The 13,694-nt window shown below is 25.7% G+C and overlaps 1 protein-coding gene across 1 annotated transcript in view; it reads left to right on the top strand.

The window, feature by feature from the left end:
* LOC126903425 (low density lipoprotein receptor adapter protein 1-like) overlaps window positions 1–13,177 on the top strand; it is a 21,267-nt gene extending 8,090 nt beyond the window's left edge. The window contains exons 3-9 of the mRNA XM_050681564.1: window positions 1,971–2,149; window positions 5,652–5,767; window positions 6,354–6,468; window positions 6,608–6,746; window positions 12,373–12,473; window positions 12,616–12,668; window positions 12,739–13,177. Of these exons, the coding sequence (XP_050537521.1) occupies window positions 1,971–2,149; window positions 5,652–5,767; window positions 6,354–6,468; window positions 6,608–6,746; window positions 12,373–12,473; window positions 12,616–12,668; window positions 12,739–12,799 (764 nt within the window). The 3' untranslated portion in view covers window positions 12,800–13,177. The remainder of the gene's footprint in view (window positions 1–1,970; window positions 2,150–5,651; window positions 5,768–6,353; window positions 6,469–6,607; window positions 6,747–12,372; window positions 12,474–12,615; window positions 12,669–12,738) is intronic.
* The last annotated feature ends 517 nt before the right edge of the window (window positions 13,178–13,694 follow it).

The raw sequence follows: 13,694 nt of genomic DNA, 5'->3' as shown, positions 1-13,694 counted from the left end.
TTTTCGTGTGAAAATTCTCGATTTTATTATTTATATTATATTTAACTTTATAATGCTATAACTTATTGAAAAGTTTATGGATCCACACAATTTTTTTATGAAAAATAATATTTTTTAATAAACCCTTTTTCATTCGACATACTTTATCTTAATCAGGATATTAATAAGGAACCAGCAGATCAAGTAGCTTTTGGAATAAAACACCAATTTTTTTAAAATTAAACACAATCTAAAGATTTGCATCGAAGAGTTTTTTTTTTGATAGTGAATTATAATCACTGTCTGATATCATTTACTTGATCCAACTATGCCACGTCACCACTGTGCCGCGACCCCCCTGTGCTGGGTTTTTTTTTTTTTGTGACTCGAGATGATAATTTCTTTTTATACAATTTCTTTGTATAATATAAAAATTGCAAGTAAAAACTATAATAAATATATTTTCTCACGCTTTAAGTTAGTTTAAAAGATAATTTCACTTTTTTAAAAAAACTGACTATTATTGGGGAAACTGAAGAATGTTTTGTAAAAGAATTTGCATAGCAATGTATCAAAAACATTTCAATTGTCACAGATAGAGATTTGGCGTGATGCCAATAATATGTATAATAAAACTGTTACTATAGAAAGAAACGTACTATCTCTTGTTTACATTGGTTTTAAATCAAATCCACAAACAGTATATAGTGAAAACCAAAGAATAAAATTTATTATTTTGGGAAATTTGAGTGTATTTCTATACAATAATATTGTGTTTATAAATTATTTTAAAATATTAATTTTACTTACACGTATCTACAGGAAATGTAGAAAATTAAAACTCGATTTAAATAAATTAAAATTCAACTATTGATAAAAATTTATGCTAAAATTCTCCGTGATGAATTCTAGTAATTTTTTTAAATAATTGAAATTTTCAATTATTTCTATACTGATATTTTCTATTGAGTCTTAGTGCTTACAAATAAACTTAAAAAATTTGTTTTTAGTCTCAGTATATAACTCTTTTAATGGAGATTGTGACAGAATAATTGCTCGAAGAAATCACAATTTACAATTTATTTTGAATTTATGATTAAATATAACATTTTTTTGATGTGCTAAATGAATTTGAAAAAAATATTTTTTATATTTGACTCATTTGTATAAACTCGTATTAATCTAATTTATCATGCTAATATTTTATGTTTTAAAACATTAGAACCACAATTTTAAATATTTTGTTTTGTGAAACATTTCTTAATCGTAAGAACTTTCCATATCCATTTTAGCTATTGAAACTAATTGAAGCCAACGATTATGATTATATATTATGATTATGTTAAATAATTGTTTCACGTTTCACAGAACAATATCATATAATTAATCATCTCATTGTGCTAACAAGATAACATAATAAAATTAATTTAAGCAATCAAATGAAGAAATGTTTTACTGTATAGAGATATTTAATATAAAACAGAGTGATTCATTTATCATGTACTACATGATTAATTTGAATAATTAAATGAAGATTAATTGCCAATATTATATCTTGGCAGAAAGAAGAGTACGGCGGTTTGGTAATAACTAGTGATAAAAATAACGAAATATGCGTCTGGCCTACAACCATAACTATAATATGTTAATAACTCCTAGAATGCTGGCCCAAAAGTTGTTATCGACCAATCATTTTCTTGATTAGATAATTATCTATTAAATAAACTAATTAGTTATGAATGTTACCATTTGAAAAAATAATGTTGACACCCTTTTAAAGTATTAACAAAAAAAATACTTTATGATCATTAATGATAATTATGAATCAAGTAATATTTGGTAATCGAAAAATCGTATAACTATGTAATAATATTAAGAAATTTGAATAATTATTTTTACCATAAAGACTAAGTAATATTGATGAAATAATTATCGGTTAGTTATATTTATAGCAAACTAACGTTTTATTTGAAATTTGTTATGTTGTTTAGAATTATCAGAAGACAAAACTTTAGGAATCGGACAAAACGTAGACGATGTCACAGCTATCACCGCCGCAGCAGCAGCTGATGAAGACTTAACCACATTCGACGTTAAATACTTAGGAATCACGCCAGTAGCCAGCGTAGCCGATGCAGTTGCCGAGGCCGTCAAGACAATTTTAGTTTTGGTAAGCATTACCTTATTACATAAGGTTAATTATTAGTTTGCTTGAATAATATAAATGTTTAACTACATCGTGTATATATATATAGGGTGTTCAGTAAGTAAGGAAACGGGTTTCTGTTCTCATCGTTTGTAACAATTGACCTGTTTCCTTACTTACTGAATATCTTGTATATTATTCATATTCAAATTAATACAATAATGTGATACACTCACAATGTACTTAATTTTTGTTTCTTTTTCTTATTAATTTGTAAATAGAAAAAGTAATCATCGCAGCGAATTTTAAATGTCAATGTTACACAATAAGACCCAAAAAATAAATTTAATGTTGTGTTTACTAGGGTGGCGTAGGATTAATTGAGAAATTATACCTTGCCGTATAATTAAAATAAATACACTATGAAAAATATGCATAAAATAAATTGCAAAATCTACAGTTTGTTACAAATTTAAAAAAAATTCAGGTTTTTTTAGACATTTTATGTATATAAAAAAATGTATGCGGGACTAGTTAAAGTAAAAAGTAACTCTAATTTTTAAACTTACGAGAAATAAAACTTTACATATAATACACTTTACGGTCAATAATATTAAGAATTCAAAATTAAAATTAAATTTTTTTTATAAATATTCCATTCCAGGGAAATCATCATGAAGAATTAGACTACTTTGATAATTACGTAATCGTTTTTAATTAAAACAGTTATATTTTACACTAAAAATAAAACAATTTAAATTTGTTATTTGTGATATTTTACCAACATTTTAATGGTCAATTTATTTAAAGCACATGGAGTAAATAATAAATATATTTTTACTTTAAATTATAGTGTTTATTTTTAGGTATAATACAAAATAAAGGGGTTATCATTTAACATTTCAAAGATTGAAAGTATTGCAACAGTCTAGTGTTTATACTTAGCATTTCATCGATTTTTATTTAATTACTCAAATTAGAAAACATTATACGATTCTTTGGGATATATTTTATTACTCATGTGTAACTTGAACAAATGGTTTACCAAATTATATTGCAAATTTACTTCTGTGTTTTACTGATTACTTAAATAATTTCATAATTTTTTTAAATAATATAATCTATTTAAATAATTTTATATCGTCATCGTATAGGCTTTAATGGTAAAATATAAACAATTAATTTTAGTATTGTTGACTGTATTAAATATTTATCAAAATGTGTCTAATATGTATTTCTGTCTTTGTATATAGTAGTTAGTTGGACCTACAATACACATAATTATTCGAAAGTCAAAAAATAAATAATTTTCTATTTAAAAAGTTTATAGAATTTCACACTGTGCATATTTTTAAATTTGTCGCAGTTTACGTGTGTATGATTAAAAAAAAAGCTAATTTTGTCAGTGTACGTACAACATGTCAATGTTATAACAGAAAAACAGAGAAAATGAACATTATCGACTTCATTTAATAATAATTTTATATTATAATAAATTCTATCGAATATGCATATTGAATAAAAAAGTTTATACAGCTGAAAGATTGAATATAAATTAAAACTAATTTTTTAATAAAAGAAAAATATAAATTTTAATATATTTTAAATATTTAAAAAATTATATCATTGGAAAATCCATTAAAATAGGAATTCCCATATTCATTAATTAATGGACATAGAACGTACATAATGAATATTGATATTTGTTTCTATTAATAATATTAATACTAGTAATTTTTATTAAGTATAAATATGGACTCTTGTAAGAAAAGAAGTTCGAAATATGCCATTAATTTTACTTCACATAATTTATATTGTTTGTTTATGGAATGATTTTTGTGTCAGGTAAGTATTTTCAAAGGGAAGATGGATTATAAAACATTATATATGTTCTTATAAAAAAAAAAATGATGAAAGTAAAATTCTAATCATCTTGTAAGAAACGAGATATGAATGATATGCATATCCTTCTCTTAATGAGACAATTAATTAATAAAGTCACTGACATTTGATATATCAACATCGGAATACACAAGATAAACATAGTGTCGTAAGTAATGAAATCTAATAAAAGAAGCCAAATAAAATCACAAACACGTTGTCTATTTTCTGAAATACTTTAAGAAGTTAATATTTCTAAACTAGTGGAATCGGAAGAGTAACAATTATCAATTGTAAATTCATTTTTAGATAAAATAACATCCCTGCAACTTTCGTTATAAGCAATTTCTTATGAGAATTTTTGTAATACTCATTAGATTTTGACAAAAAAATATGAACAAATTTTTAGTAAAAATAAATAATGAGGCCAATGAAATTATTGTGACGTAACGATATGCCGTTCCGAATTGTTCATGCGATTTTTCTACTTGAGACGAATACGCCAAGTACGAATGAATGTGTATACATATATCTATTTTATGCTCATAGTTATGTAAGAGATTAGAGGTATTTTTTTGTCACGGGCAATTACTGAAATTATACACATTCTAGCTGTTATACTGTGTGAACATACAATACAACTATTTGTTTGCCACCATTTCTATTGAGATTAATTACAATATTGAACCCAAACATTTACACGAAAATTATTAATCTAATCAAAACTTACAACCATTAAACGAGTAAAATTTTAGTATCTCTCATAATACATTCATTGACAGGCTAAAAAAAATTTTTACGCAGTTAATAACATTACAATTATACGTTACTTATTATTGTTGATAATAATTATCATCAATAATAAAAATATGTATATGACATAAATTTAAAACTACAGAAATGATCATATGAAATTGAAACTTTGTAGTTCTAATACAATAACACTGACCTATCACTACACTGAACATTGCCAGTCGATCAATGGGTTGGATATGTTATGTTAAGAATGTCGAGATCTCTCATCTGAATGTCATGGATATTGCTGTAACGGTTTCAACCGGTTACTGGTGCTATTCTTATAGACATATTTTATAGGCGTTCGAAAATAGATTATGTGCTAAAATTAACAGTGAAATCTTTCAGAGTTATTGTTATAGTCAACTACTAGTATAGTTGATGAATACCAGAACAAAAAACTGTTTTCGTATTTTGTTCTATTTTAGCATAGTTTGAATTACCGATTTTATTAAATAATCCATGTAAATTAACTGTCATATGATATAACATAATGTGTTTTCAATTGTTTATTAAATTTATTAAGTAGAAAAACGTCATTTCACTTTTACAGGAGAAAGCTGTTTATATTGCAGACTATATTAATAATTATAATTTTTTTAACTCTTTTGTATTAAATTTGCAACATTTTTACATTAATGAAGTAACAATGCAGTTATTAGTTTTAATTTCTAATACTTCAACATAATTACTGTGTTATTGTATTTTGTATTTTTAGAAAATTATCTCCGAGTTTAATATTTGTTATTTAAATTACGTACGTTAATTTGTTCAATTCATAAAATTTTAATTTATTTTTACATTTTAATGTCTTATTATTATATTAATATATTTTAAAATTAATGTCCAGGGTAAAGCAAGTAAAAGAAAACCACAAAACGTAACAGTGTCTTTAAATCCACAAGGTATAAAAGTGACTGACACTAGTGATGAAAAAAACACAGTTTTGGATACTCCCATAGAGAGGTAAATAGAATTCATACTGAATTAATAATTAAATTATTAATAATTCAAAAACGGATGATAAAAATGTCACTTCAAATTGTAATAATTTTCATATCAAACAGATTAGTATATAAATTTGTAATAATATCCTTATTTGATTTTTAAATGAATAAGCCGAAAGAAGCGGTTTAATTAACAAAAGATTTTACATTAAATTATATATTTATATTTTATAAATAATTTAAATCTTCAAAACATTAATTTTTCATAAAAATAAAAAAAAGCTTATAATACTTCGTGGATATAAAAAAAAAAACAATATTTCTTAGTAAATTAAATTTTTTATTCGGATGTTAAATTAATTTTTGTTAAGCATCACTGTTATTATGTATATTAAAGCTGTTTTTTGTTTAAATAATATATAACTCTTATTAAAGATCGTAACTTACAATGATAAATATTTTGAACAGTTATAAATAATAAAGTGTTATCTAATATCTAAAATAAATTATTCACGTGAAAAATCATTTGTGATGCGATGCTAAAGATAGTTGAAGCTTTGAAACTTAAGTTTTTTTTTAATGTTTTGTGTATACTTCGATTACAGGATATCACACTACTTTACTGACCAAAATCAAAATAATGTGATTGCATTCGTTGTCACGGCCAACGGTCAAACCATGTCGGAATGCCATGCTTTTTTATGTGCTAAGCGAAAAATGGTATGAAGGTCATTAATATAATCGTTTAAATTGAATACGTTTTTTTGATCTGTACGAACTAAAATCTTTCATAAATTATTCGATTTAATTGATAATCGATTTTGATGGTATTACAAATTAGATTTTTATTTGTCTATAGGCGCAAAGTATGTTCTTGTCTGTTAGTCAAATTATCAGCTCAATACCTGAAGTTTGGAAAGAGTATGCCAACAAATCACAGAAATTGGAAGCAATTCAGGCAAAAATACCCGAGGCACCAATCGAGCACTGTGTTCAAGGTAAATTATAAAAAAAAAAAATATTATTTTTATACTTAATATTGCAAAATATTGAAAGACAATTTCCATTAACTTTCTATATTTGTTTAATTAATAATAATAATAAGTACGATATTTTACAACTTAATGTCCGAATATTAAATTCTGTATTCTAAAATTCTCAAAATTAGAACTTATGATGTTTAACTTTTTTCATGTTTTATTTGAATGTCATTATTTCTTTTTCTTATCATGAGTAAAAAACTATAATAGTTAAACAAAAATCTTAGTTGATAACTATCATCTTCTTCTTCTTCTTCCTCGCTTTAATCCCAATTACTTGGGGTCGGCCACCCTTATCCCAAACTTCCACTTGACACGATCTCCCACATCTTCTACGCTCACATCAGCTGTCCTCATATCGCACTCAATTACATCTCTCCATCTCTTTTTTGGTCTTCCTCTACCTCTTCTTCCTTCAACATTCATTTCTACAACTGTTCTTACGGCTTTTGATTCGTCTCTCCTCATAACATGACCAAACCATCTAAGTCTATTTTCTCTCATCTTATCCGTGACTGACGCTACACCAACACTCCCTCTTATATACTCATTTCTTATCCTATCTTCTCTAGTCACTCCACTCATCCATCTAAGCATTCTCATCTCTGTTACACTCATTCTCTGCTCTACTTTCTTATCAACCGCCTAACACTCTGAACCATACATCATAGCTGGTCTCACTACAGTCTTGTAGAATTTACCTTTCAGCCTCATTAGAATTCTTTTATCGCATAAGACACCAGACGCTTCTCTCCACTTCAGCCACACACACTTAATCCTGTGTCTTACATCCTCATCAATACAATCGCTCTTTTTCACAACTGATCCTAAATACTTAAATCTTTCCATCTCTTCTATCACGTCCACGCCTATTGTCACTGATCTCCTCATTTCACCTACCTCGTGTTCTTCTTTGTCAAACTCAAACTCTATATAATCTGTCTTACTCCTACTTATTTTTAAACCCTTTTCTTCAAGAGCTTATCTCCACACCTCTAGCTTTTGATTAATTTTCTCCCTATTTTCTCCTATTAACACTATAATGTTAGCAAACAAGAAGCACCACGGTACCTCTCCTTGTATTTCTCTAGTAATTTCATCCATCATTATAGAAAATAAGTAAGGGCTTAAAGCAGAACCTTGGTGCACTTCTACTTTTACCCAAAAACCTTCTGTTACTCCTCCCACACTTTTTACCTTGGTACAAGTGCTATCATACACATCCTCTATTATTATAATGTACCTTTTTAGGACTCTTATTCTCATTAATGTTCATATTATAACCTTTTTCAATAGTCTATCATACGCTTTCTCCAAATCTATACATACCATACAAAGCTTTTTCTTTTTTTCCCTAAACTTTTCTATTAGTTGCCTCACACAAAATAATTGCTCCGTTGTTGACTTATCAGGCATAAATCCAAACTGGTTTTTAGATACCGATGTCTCATTTCTTATTTTCTTATCTATTAACTTTTCCCAAATTTTCATACTATGACTCGTAAGCTTTATGCTTCTATAATTTTCACACTCCTGTATGTCACCTTTACCATTAAATATCGGCACCTCAATACTATTCCTCCATTCCTTTAGAATTTTCCTTTCTAATAAAATTTTATTTAAAAGTTCCTTCAACCATCTTTTGCCAACACTGCCCAATATTTTCCATACATCTACTGGCACTTCTGGTTCTACTGCTTTGTTCTTTTTCATTGATACTACGGCCTTCCATACCTCTTTCCCACTAATTAAATCTACCAGTCCCTCATTCCACAAGATATCCTCTAATGTCTCTTTTAGGTACTCCTCATTCAGTAATTTTTCAAAATACTCTTTCTACCTTTTTTTCACATCTTCATCACTCGGAGTACCTTATTATCAACACTTTTTATACACCTTATATAATGATAATATTTAGACCTTTTGTCTCTTACGTTTGCAAGTCTATAGATTTTTCTCGTCTTCTTTTGTTCCTAGCCTATCATACAACTCATCATACCTCTTAAACTTCATCTTACTGCACACTTGTCTTCTTTGAACATATATTTATACTCCATCCAATTTTCTCTCCTTTGCTCTTCTGTCATACTTTGAATTGATTTTTCTTACTTTCTATCATTTTTAAACGTCCTCATCCCACCACTGGGTTTCCTTGTTTCCTGACATTCTACTCCTACATTCAATTTAAAGAAAATAATAACTATTATTTTAACTAACTTATTTAATGAATCATTAAATTGATTTATAAAGATTAAACAGTATTGATCAGTGTAGAGTACATCTAATTGTACTCTCCATTCATGTTTATCAATCCTTTATTCAATTTTAATAATTTATCATAGTAGACATTATTGATATTTCTATAAAATATGTTTTTGAAGTATAATATTTAATTTAAAATTTTCATTTTGTATCTTATCGATTTGACTTATTTGTGAGTTGCAATATATATATTTGTATGGAAAATAAATCCATATTCTAATAAAATTTTATTTAAAAGTTCCTTCAACCACCTTATGCCAACACCGCCTAATATTTTCCATTCTTCTACTGGCTCTTTATCTGGTAACTATTTGATAACTATCATCATTCTAGGTATAATAACAGTGTTTTTACATCTCTATATCAGTTTTGAGTTACTTACATTAAAATAATCGTAATACTTGCATTCAAATAATCGTTGGTTTTTCAAAATAAGAATTGCTAGGCAAGTTTAATATCTAAAATATTAAATATACCCATAACCTCATTTTATATCTAAAAAACAAGTGCAAATAATGTGTAATTTATTTATATTGAGAGCATAGATAGCACTTAAAAGTCTTAAGTATTTTTATTGTTTCAGTAGCATCTTAAAAGACGTTTAGAGTAATGTTCAGTTATGGTTGTTGTTTAAAATATAAAGATTAAGTTAGATGAGATAAGATTAGATATTTATTATTAAGTAATTTACTGAGTAGTTTGACGAAAACAAGAGAATTGTTTGTTAGTCTCCTAACTTTGTTCCCGGTAATTTGTGTGTTATTAACACCTTTGTACTGCTCAAATAGATAATAATGGTATAATCAGCACGTAGTTGACCAGTGAAAGCGAATATTCAATTTCCATCATAGTCTTCAGCATTATCTTGATCTTATAATATCTATGAGTAATATTACAGTGTAATAATAGTTGTTACACTAAATAATTGTGTAAATACAGGACATTAGCCGTTGAATTGAAGTTGTTGATTAAGTTTGTGTGGTAATATACCGAATTTTGAATTAAACGGAAAAAAATTAACTTATTATTGTTAGGTATAAAATAAATTTCCGGTAAAGATTGTAATTTTATATTATCTTGATATTAAAAACTACTTCATTTTTAGTTGAATGTTGCTGAAACCTTTTACAAATAGGTTTTCATTAATTTCTTGAATTAGAAAGTTGTTTATAGAAGTAAAATTAATTTATGATATCCAGAGACCTTTTTTTAAGATTATTGAGGTACATGATATTCCTCGAAATTAACTAAATAATGCCTCGACCTTATTTTTGTTATTCGCAAGATTAACTATTTGGCTTTACTCAAAATTCTTATTTAGTGCATGTTACATGTTAAACATCAGATTACGTGTGATGGCATTTACCTAAATGATTTACGAGACGTAAAGAGGTTTAGTTAGGAAATAAATTTCACGTGTATCGTGTCTGTAGTAGTAGTAGTAGTAGTAGTTATTACAATAGTAGTATACATTAAAAGTTTCGAAGGTTATGTAGTAAAATTTTTATTGAGCGCGTATATAAATTTATTTCTCAAATAGAATTTAAAAAAAAAGTTATTCCGTATTGTAGAAGTTGTACCATATTTGCTATAAACTTTTAACCTTTGCTTAAAGTAAAACTGTTTGCCTATTTTAATTCATACGAAACAATAAATCATAAAAAAATTGGAATGAATGCGACATAGAAAGTAACTGAAAACTAAATTTTAAGGCGCCTAGTGAAATTAACAAAAATCAAAAACTAATAAATATTTATTTAATTACATGTTCCATATGTCAATTTATATTTACACAATACATTGTGTCTTTTTAAAATTAATAAAAATAAATATAAAAATATTTCGTCAAAATTGTTTTTTCTTTGTATATAATTTTATTGATGATAACGATTATAACAATTTCGATATTTGATTATTTTTTCTGCATTGCAATATACTTCTAAGATTGTCAGGTTAGAAACGGGATGGATAGCCATAATATTTTTTTAAATAAAAAAAGAGTAAAATCAATTAAAACGTAGTTAAACTAAAAATTAGTTTTTAACTAATAAATTGTTTTTTTTTTTGTGTATAATTATGATAACTCGACGCATACATCAAAAAATTTCTATTGGGGCGTTTACTGACAGACATCTTTTTAGTAAATTTGCATATCAGCTCATATGAGTCATATAAATGTTTACCATTTACATAAAATTAAAAACCAAATATGTTTATTTATATTAGAAAACTTTCATCATGTTCACCGACCATATTGTACCAAAAGAAAGTTGTACTTTTAAATTTTGAATTATTGTAAAACCAACTCTAGAAGTTCGCTGATAATTTAGCATTTTTAAATAATTTGTTCAACTATAGCAGAGTTTGTTACGACATTCTTTTCGATTATGTTAAGACTAACTGTTATGAGAAAACACAATAGAATAATTTTACTGAATAATAAAAAAAAAGGTGAATTCCTAACTCATTTGAAAATCTAAACAAATCATTACAATACTACTTATGACTAAATATTAAAGATATTTAAGCTCTATATTGCTACATAATTTTAAGTATAATTGTAGTTATTTAATTATCACGTTTGCACTATTTATTAGTAAATTAAATTTTTATATATTGATTAGCTGACCACAAGTTGTTAAAATTAAGGCGAGAAAAAAGAAGATATATTAATTAGCTGAAAATATTAACAGATGGTTAATTAAATTGAAGTATTCTTCTATATATTTTCTATTAGTAAATAATATGAGATGCATTGAAAATTACTTTGGGAGAAACTATATTAATCCATTAAACATTTACTCTCATTCATTTTTATAAGACAATTTGAATTTTAAATTATCATTTAATTATTTTCAATTCTTTAAGGAAATTGTTTTAAAACAACATCATAGAATAAACAGTATTTTCAAGGTTAAAAGTTATGTACGCTTTTAAAACTTATCAAAAACACATAGTAATTGTAAAATCCATAATTGGCTGAGTTCAAATAATATTGTAAGTGTTAGTACACAATATCATCTTTTCTATTTATACAACATGATATATACACTATCATAAGAATAAAAGTATAAGGGATACTGTATACTTAACAAAAGTATTCTTCTTTGACATTCATTGTTTTATGGATATATGTTATAAAATGTAGTTTCTCTTTTCACGAGAAACGTACACGTTGAATATTAATTGTAACAATAACAATAAAAGTGCAAATGTTTCACAATAATTTAATCACGATGTTTAGAAAAACCAGCTGTTATTATTATTATAATATTTGTAATTACAATTACTAAAGTAAATTTCAATTTTTATCATGTCACAGAAAAATCTACGATGTCAGCACCTCAAAAAAATAAAGAGGTTTCACTAATTGATTTATCCGGAGAACCATTACCCAGACAACAGTATGACACTTCTAGATGGGTAAGTTAATAATATTTGTTTAATAAATGTTATAATTCTATCCCAATTCTGAGATAGTTGACAATTAGACATTCCTAATAAATGAGATTGATAAATCAGTTTTGTATATTTTTAATAATTATTTATTGATATTTGTTTACAGGTATGCTTTGATGATGACAAACCATCTATGGATCTAGAAATTTTACACCAAAGGTAATTAATAAATACAGTACCCATTGTAAAGTGATTTTGTACAATTTTCCGTTTTTTTTTTATTTTGTAGACCTGAGACATTTGCCAATTTCTCACATCATTTTAATCAAGATCGCCAAATGTGTTACTAAAAGATTATTTTTACTAAATTAAGATTGTTCACGATTAGTTCGTGCGTGTGTTATATTATTTTTATGTAATAATTTACTACCTAATCATAACTATTTTTAAATAATGTACTCGATTGTTATATAGCAACCGCTGAACGGCTGTAGCTTCATTTAACTATCAATTTATTAAGTTTTACTCAAAGATTTTTAATGGCATGTTATAAAGCTTGCACATAATATTTTTAAAATTGAATTTTAATTACATTATAATATACCTATATTCGTTTTAGTCTAATAGATTTTTATATTAATGCAGGCATCGAAAATGTTTGTCACTAATTTTTTCTAAATTTTCATACCAATTCAAATAAATGTTAAATAAACAAATATTTTAAAACGCATATGAGTTATTCAGTCACCATTACCTATAAACTCCGGTTTCCTTTTTATACAACAAACAATGCTTTCAATATAAATGAGAGTGAATAAAAAATGTAAAAAAACCGAGTAAGATTATGAATTTTAATATACACTTATATTAATTTAATAATATCTTTAGACCGAATAGAAGAAAATATACAAACTGATTCTAGAACCATTTAATTAACTCGTTTGAATTTAAATGTATTTTTAAACAATGAAACCTCATTTACTGGTGAAAGTCAATTATAATATTCATATCAAAACTATTTCAAAATAATTGATTAATTATTCTATGATTCAAATTAATTTTATATCATTCGCAGATTAGATGTAAAACACAAATATCACAACAATTAGCACTTACATAGTTATTATAAAAAAATAGGTTTTTATACTCGAGACTATAAATCAATTATTATTTTTCTTTTTTAATAGTGTATAAATATATTTTAAATATTATTTAAAAAATTTTCAGGTCTTATATAATGATAAA

The sequence above is a fragment of the Daktulosphaira vitifoliae genome, unplaced genomic scaffold (genome assembly GCF_025091365.1).
Source record: "Daktulosphaira vitifoliae isolate Bord-2020 unplaced genomic scaffold, ASM2509136v1 Scaffold_1, whole genome shotgun sequence".
In the NCBI taxonomy this organism is placed as follows: domain Eukaryota; kingdom Metazoa; phylum Arthropoda; class Insecta; order Hemiptera; family Phylloxeridae; genus Daktulosphaira; species Daktulosphaira vitifoliae.
Note: the sequence above shows the minus strand (reverse complement) of the source record. Positions and strands in the feature narration are given on the sequence as shown.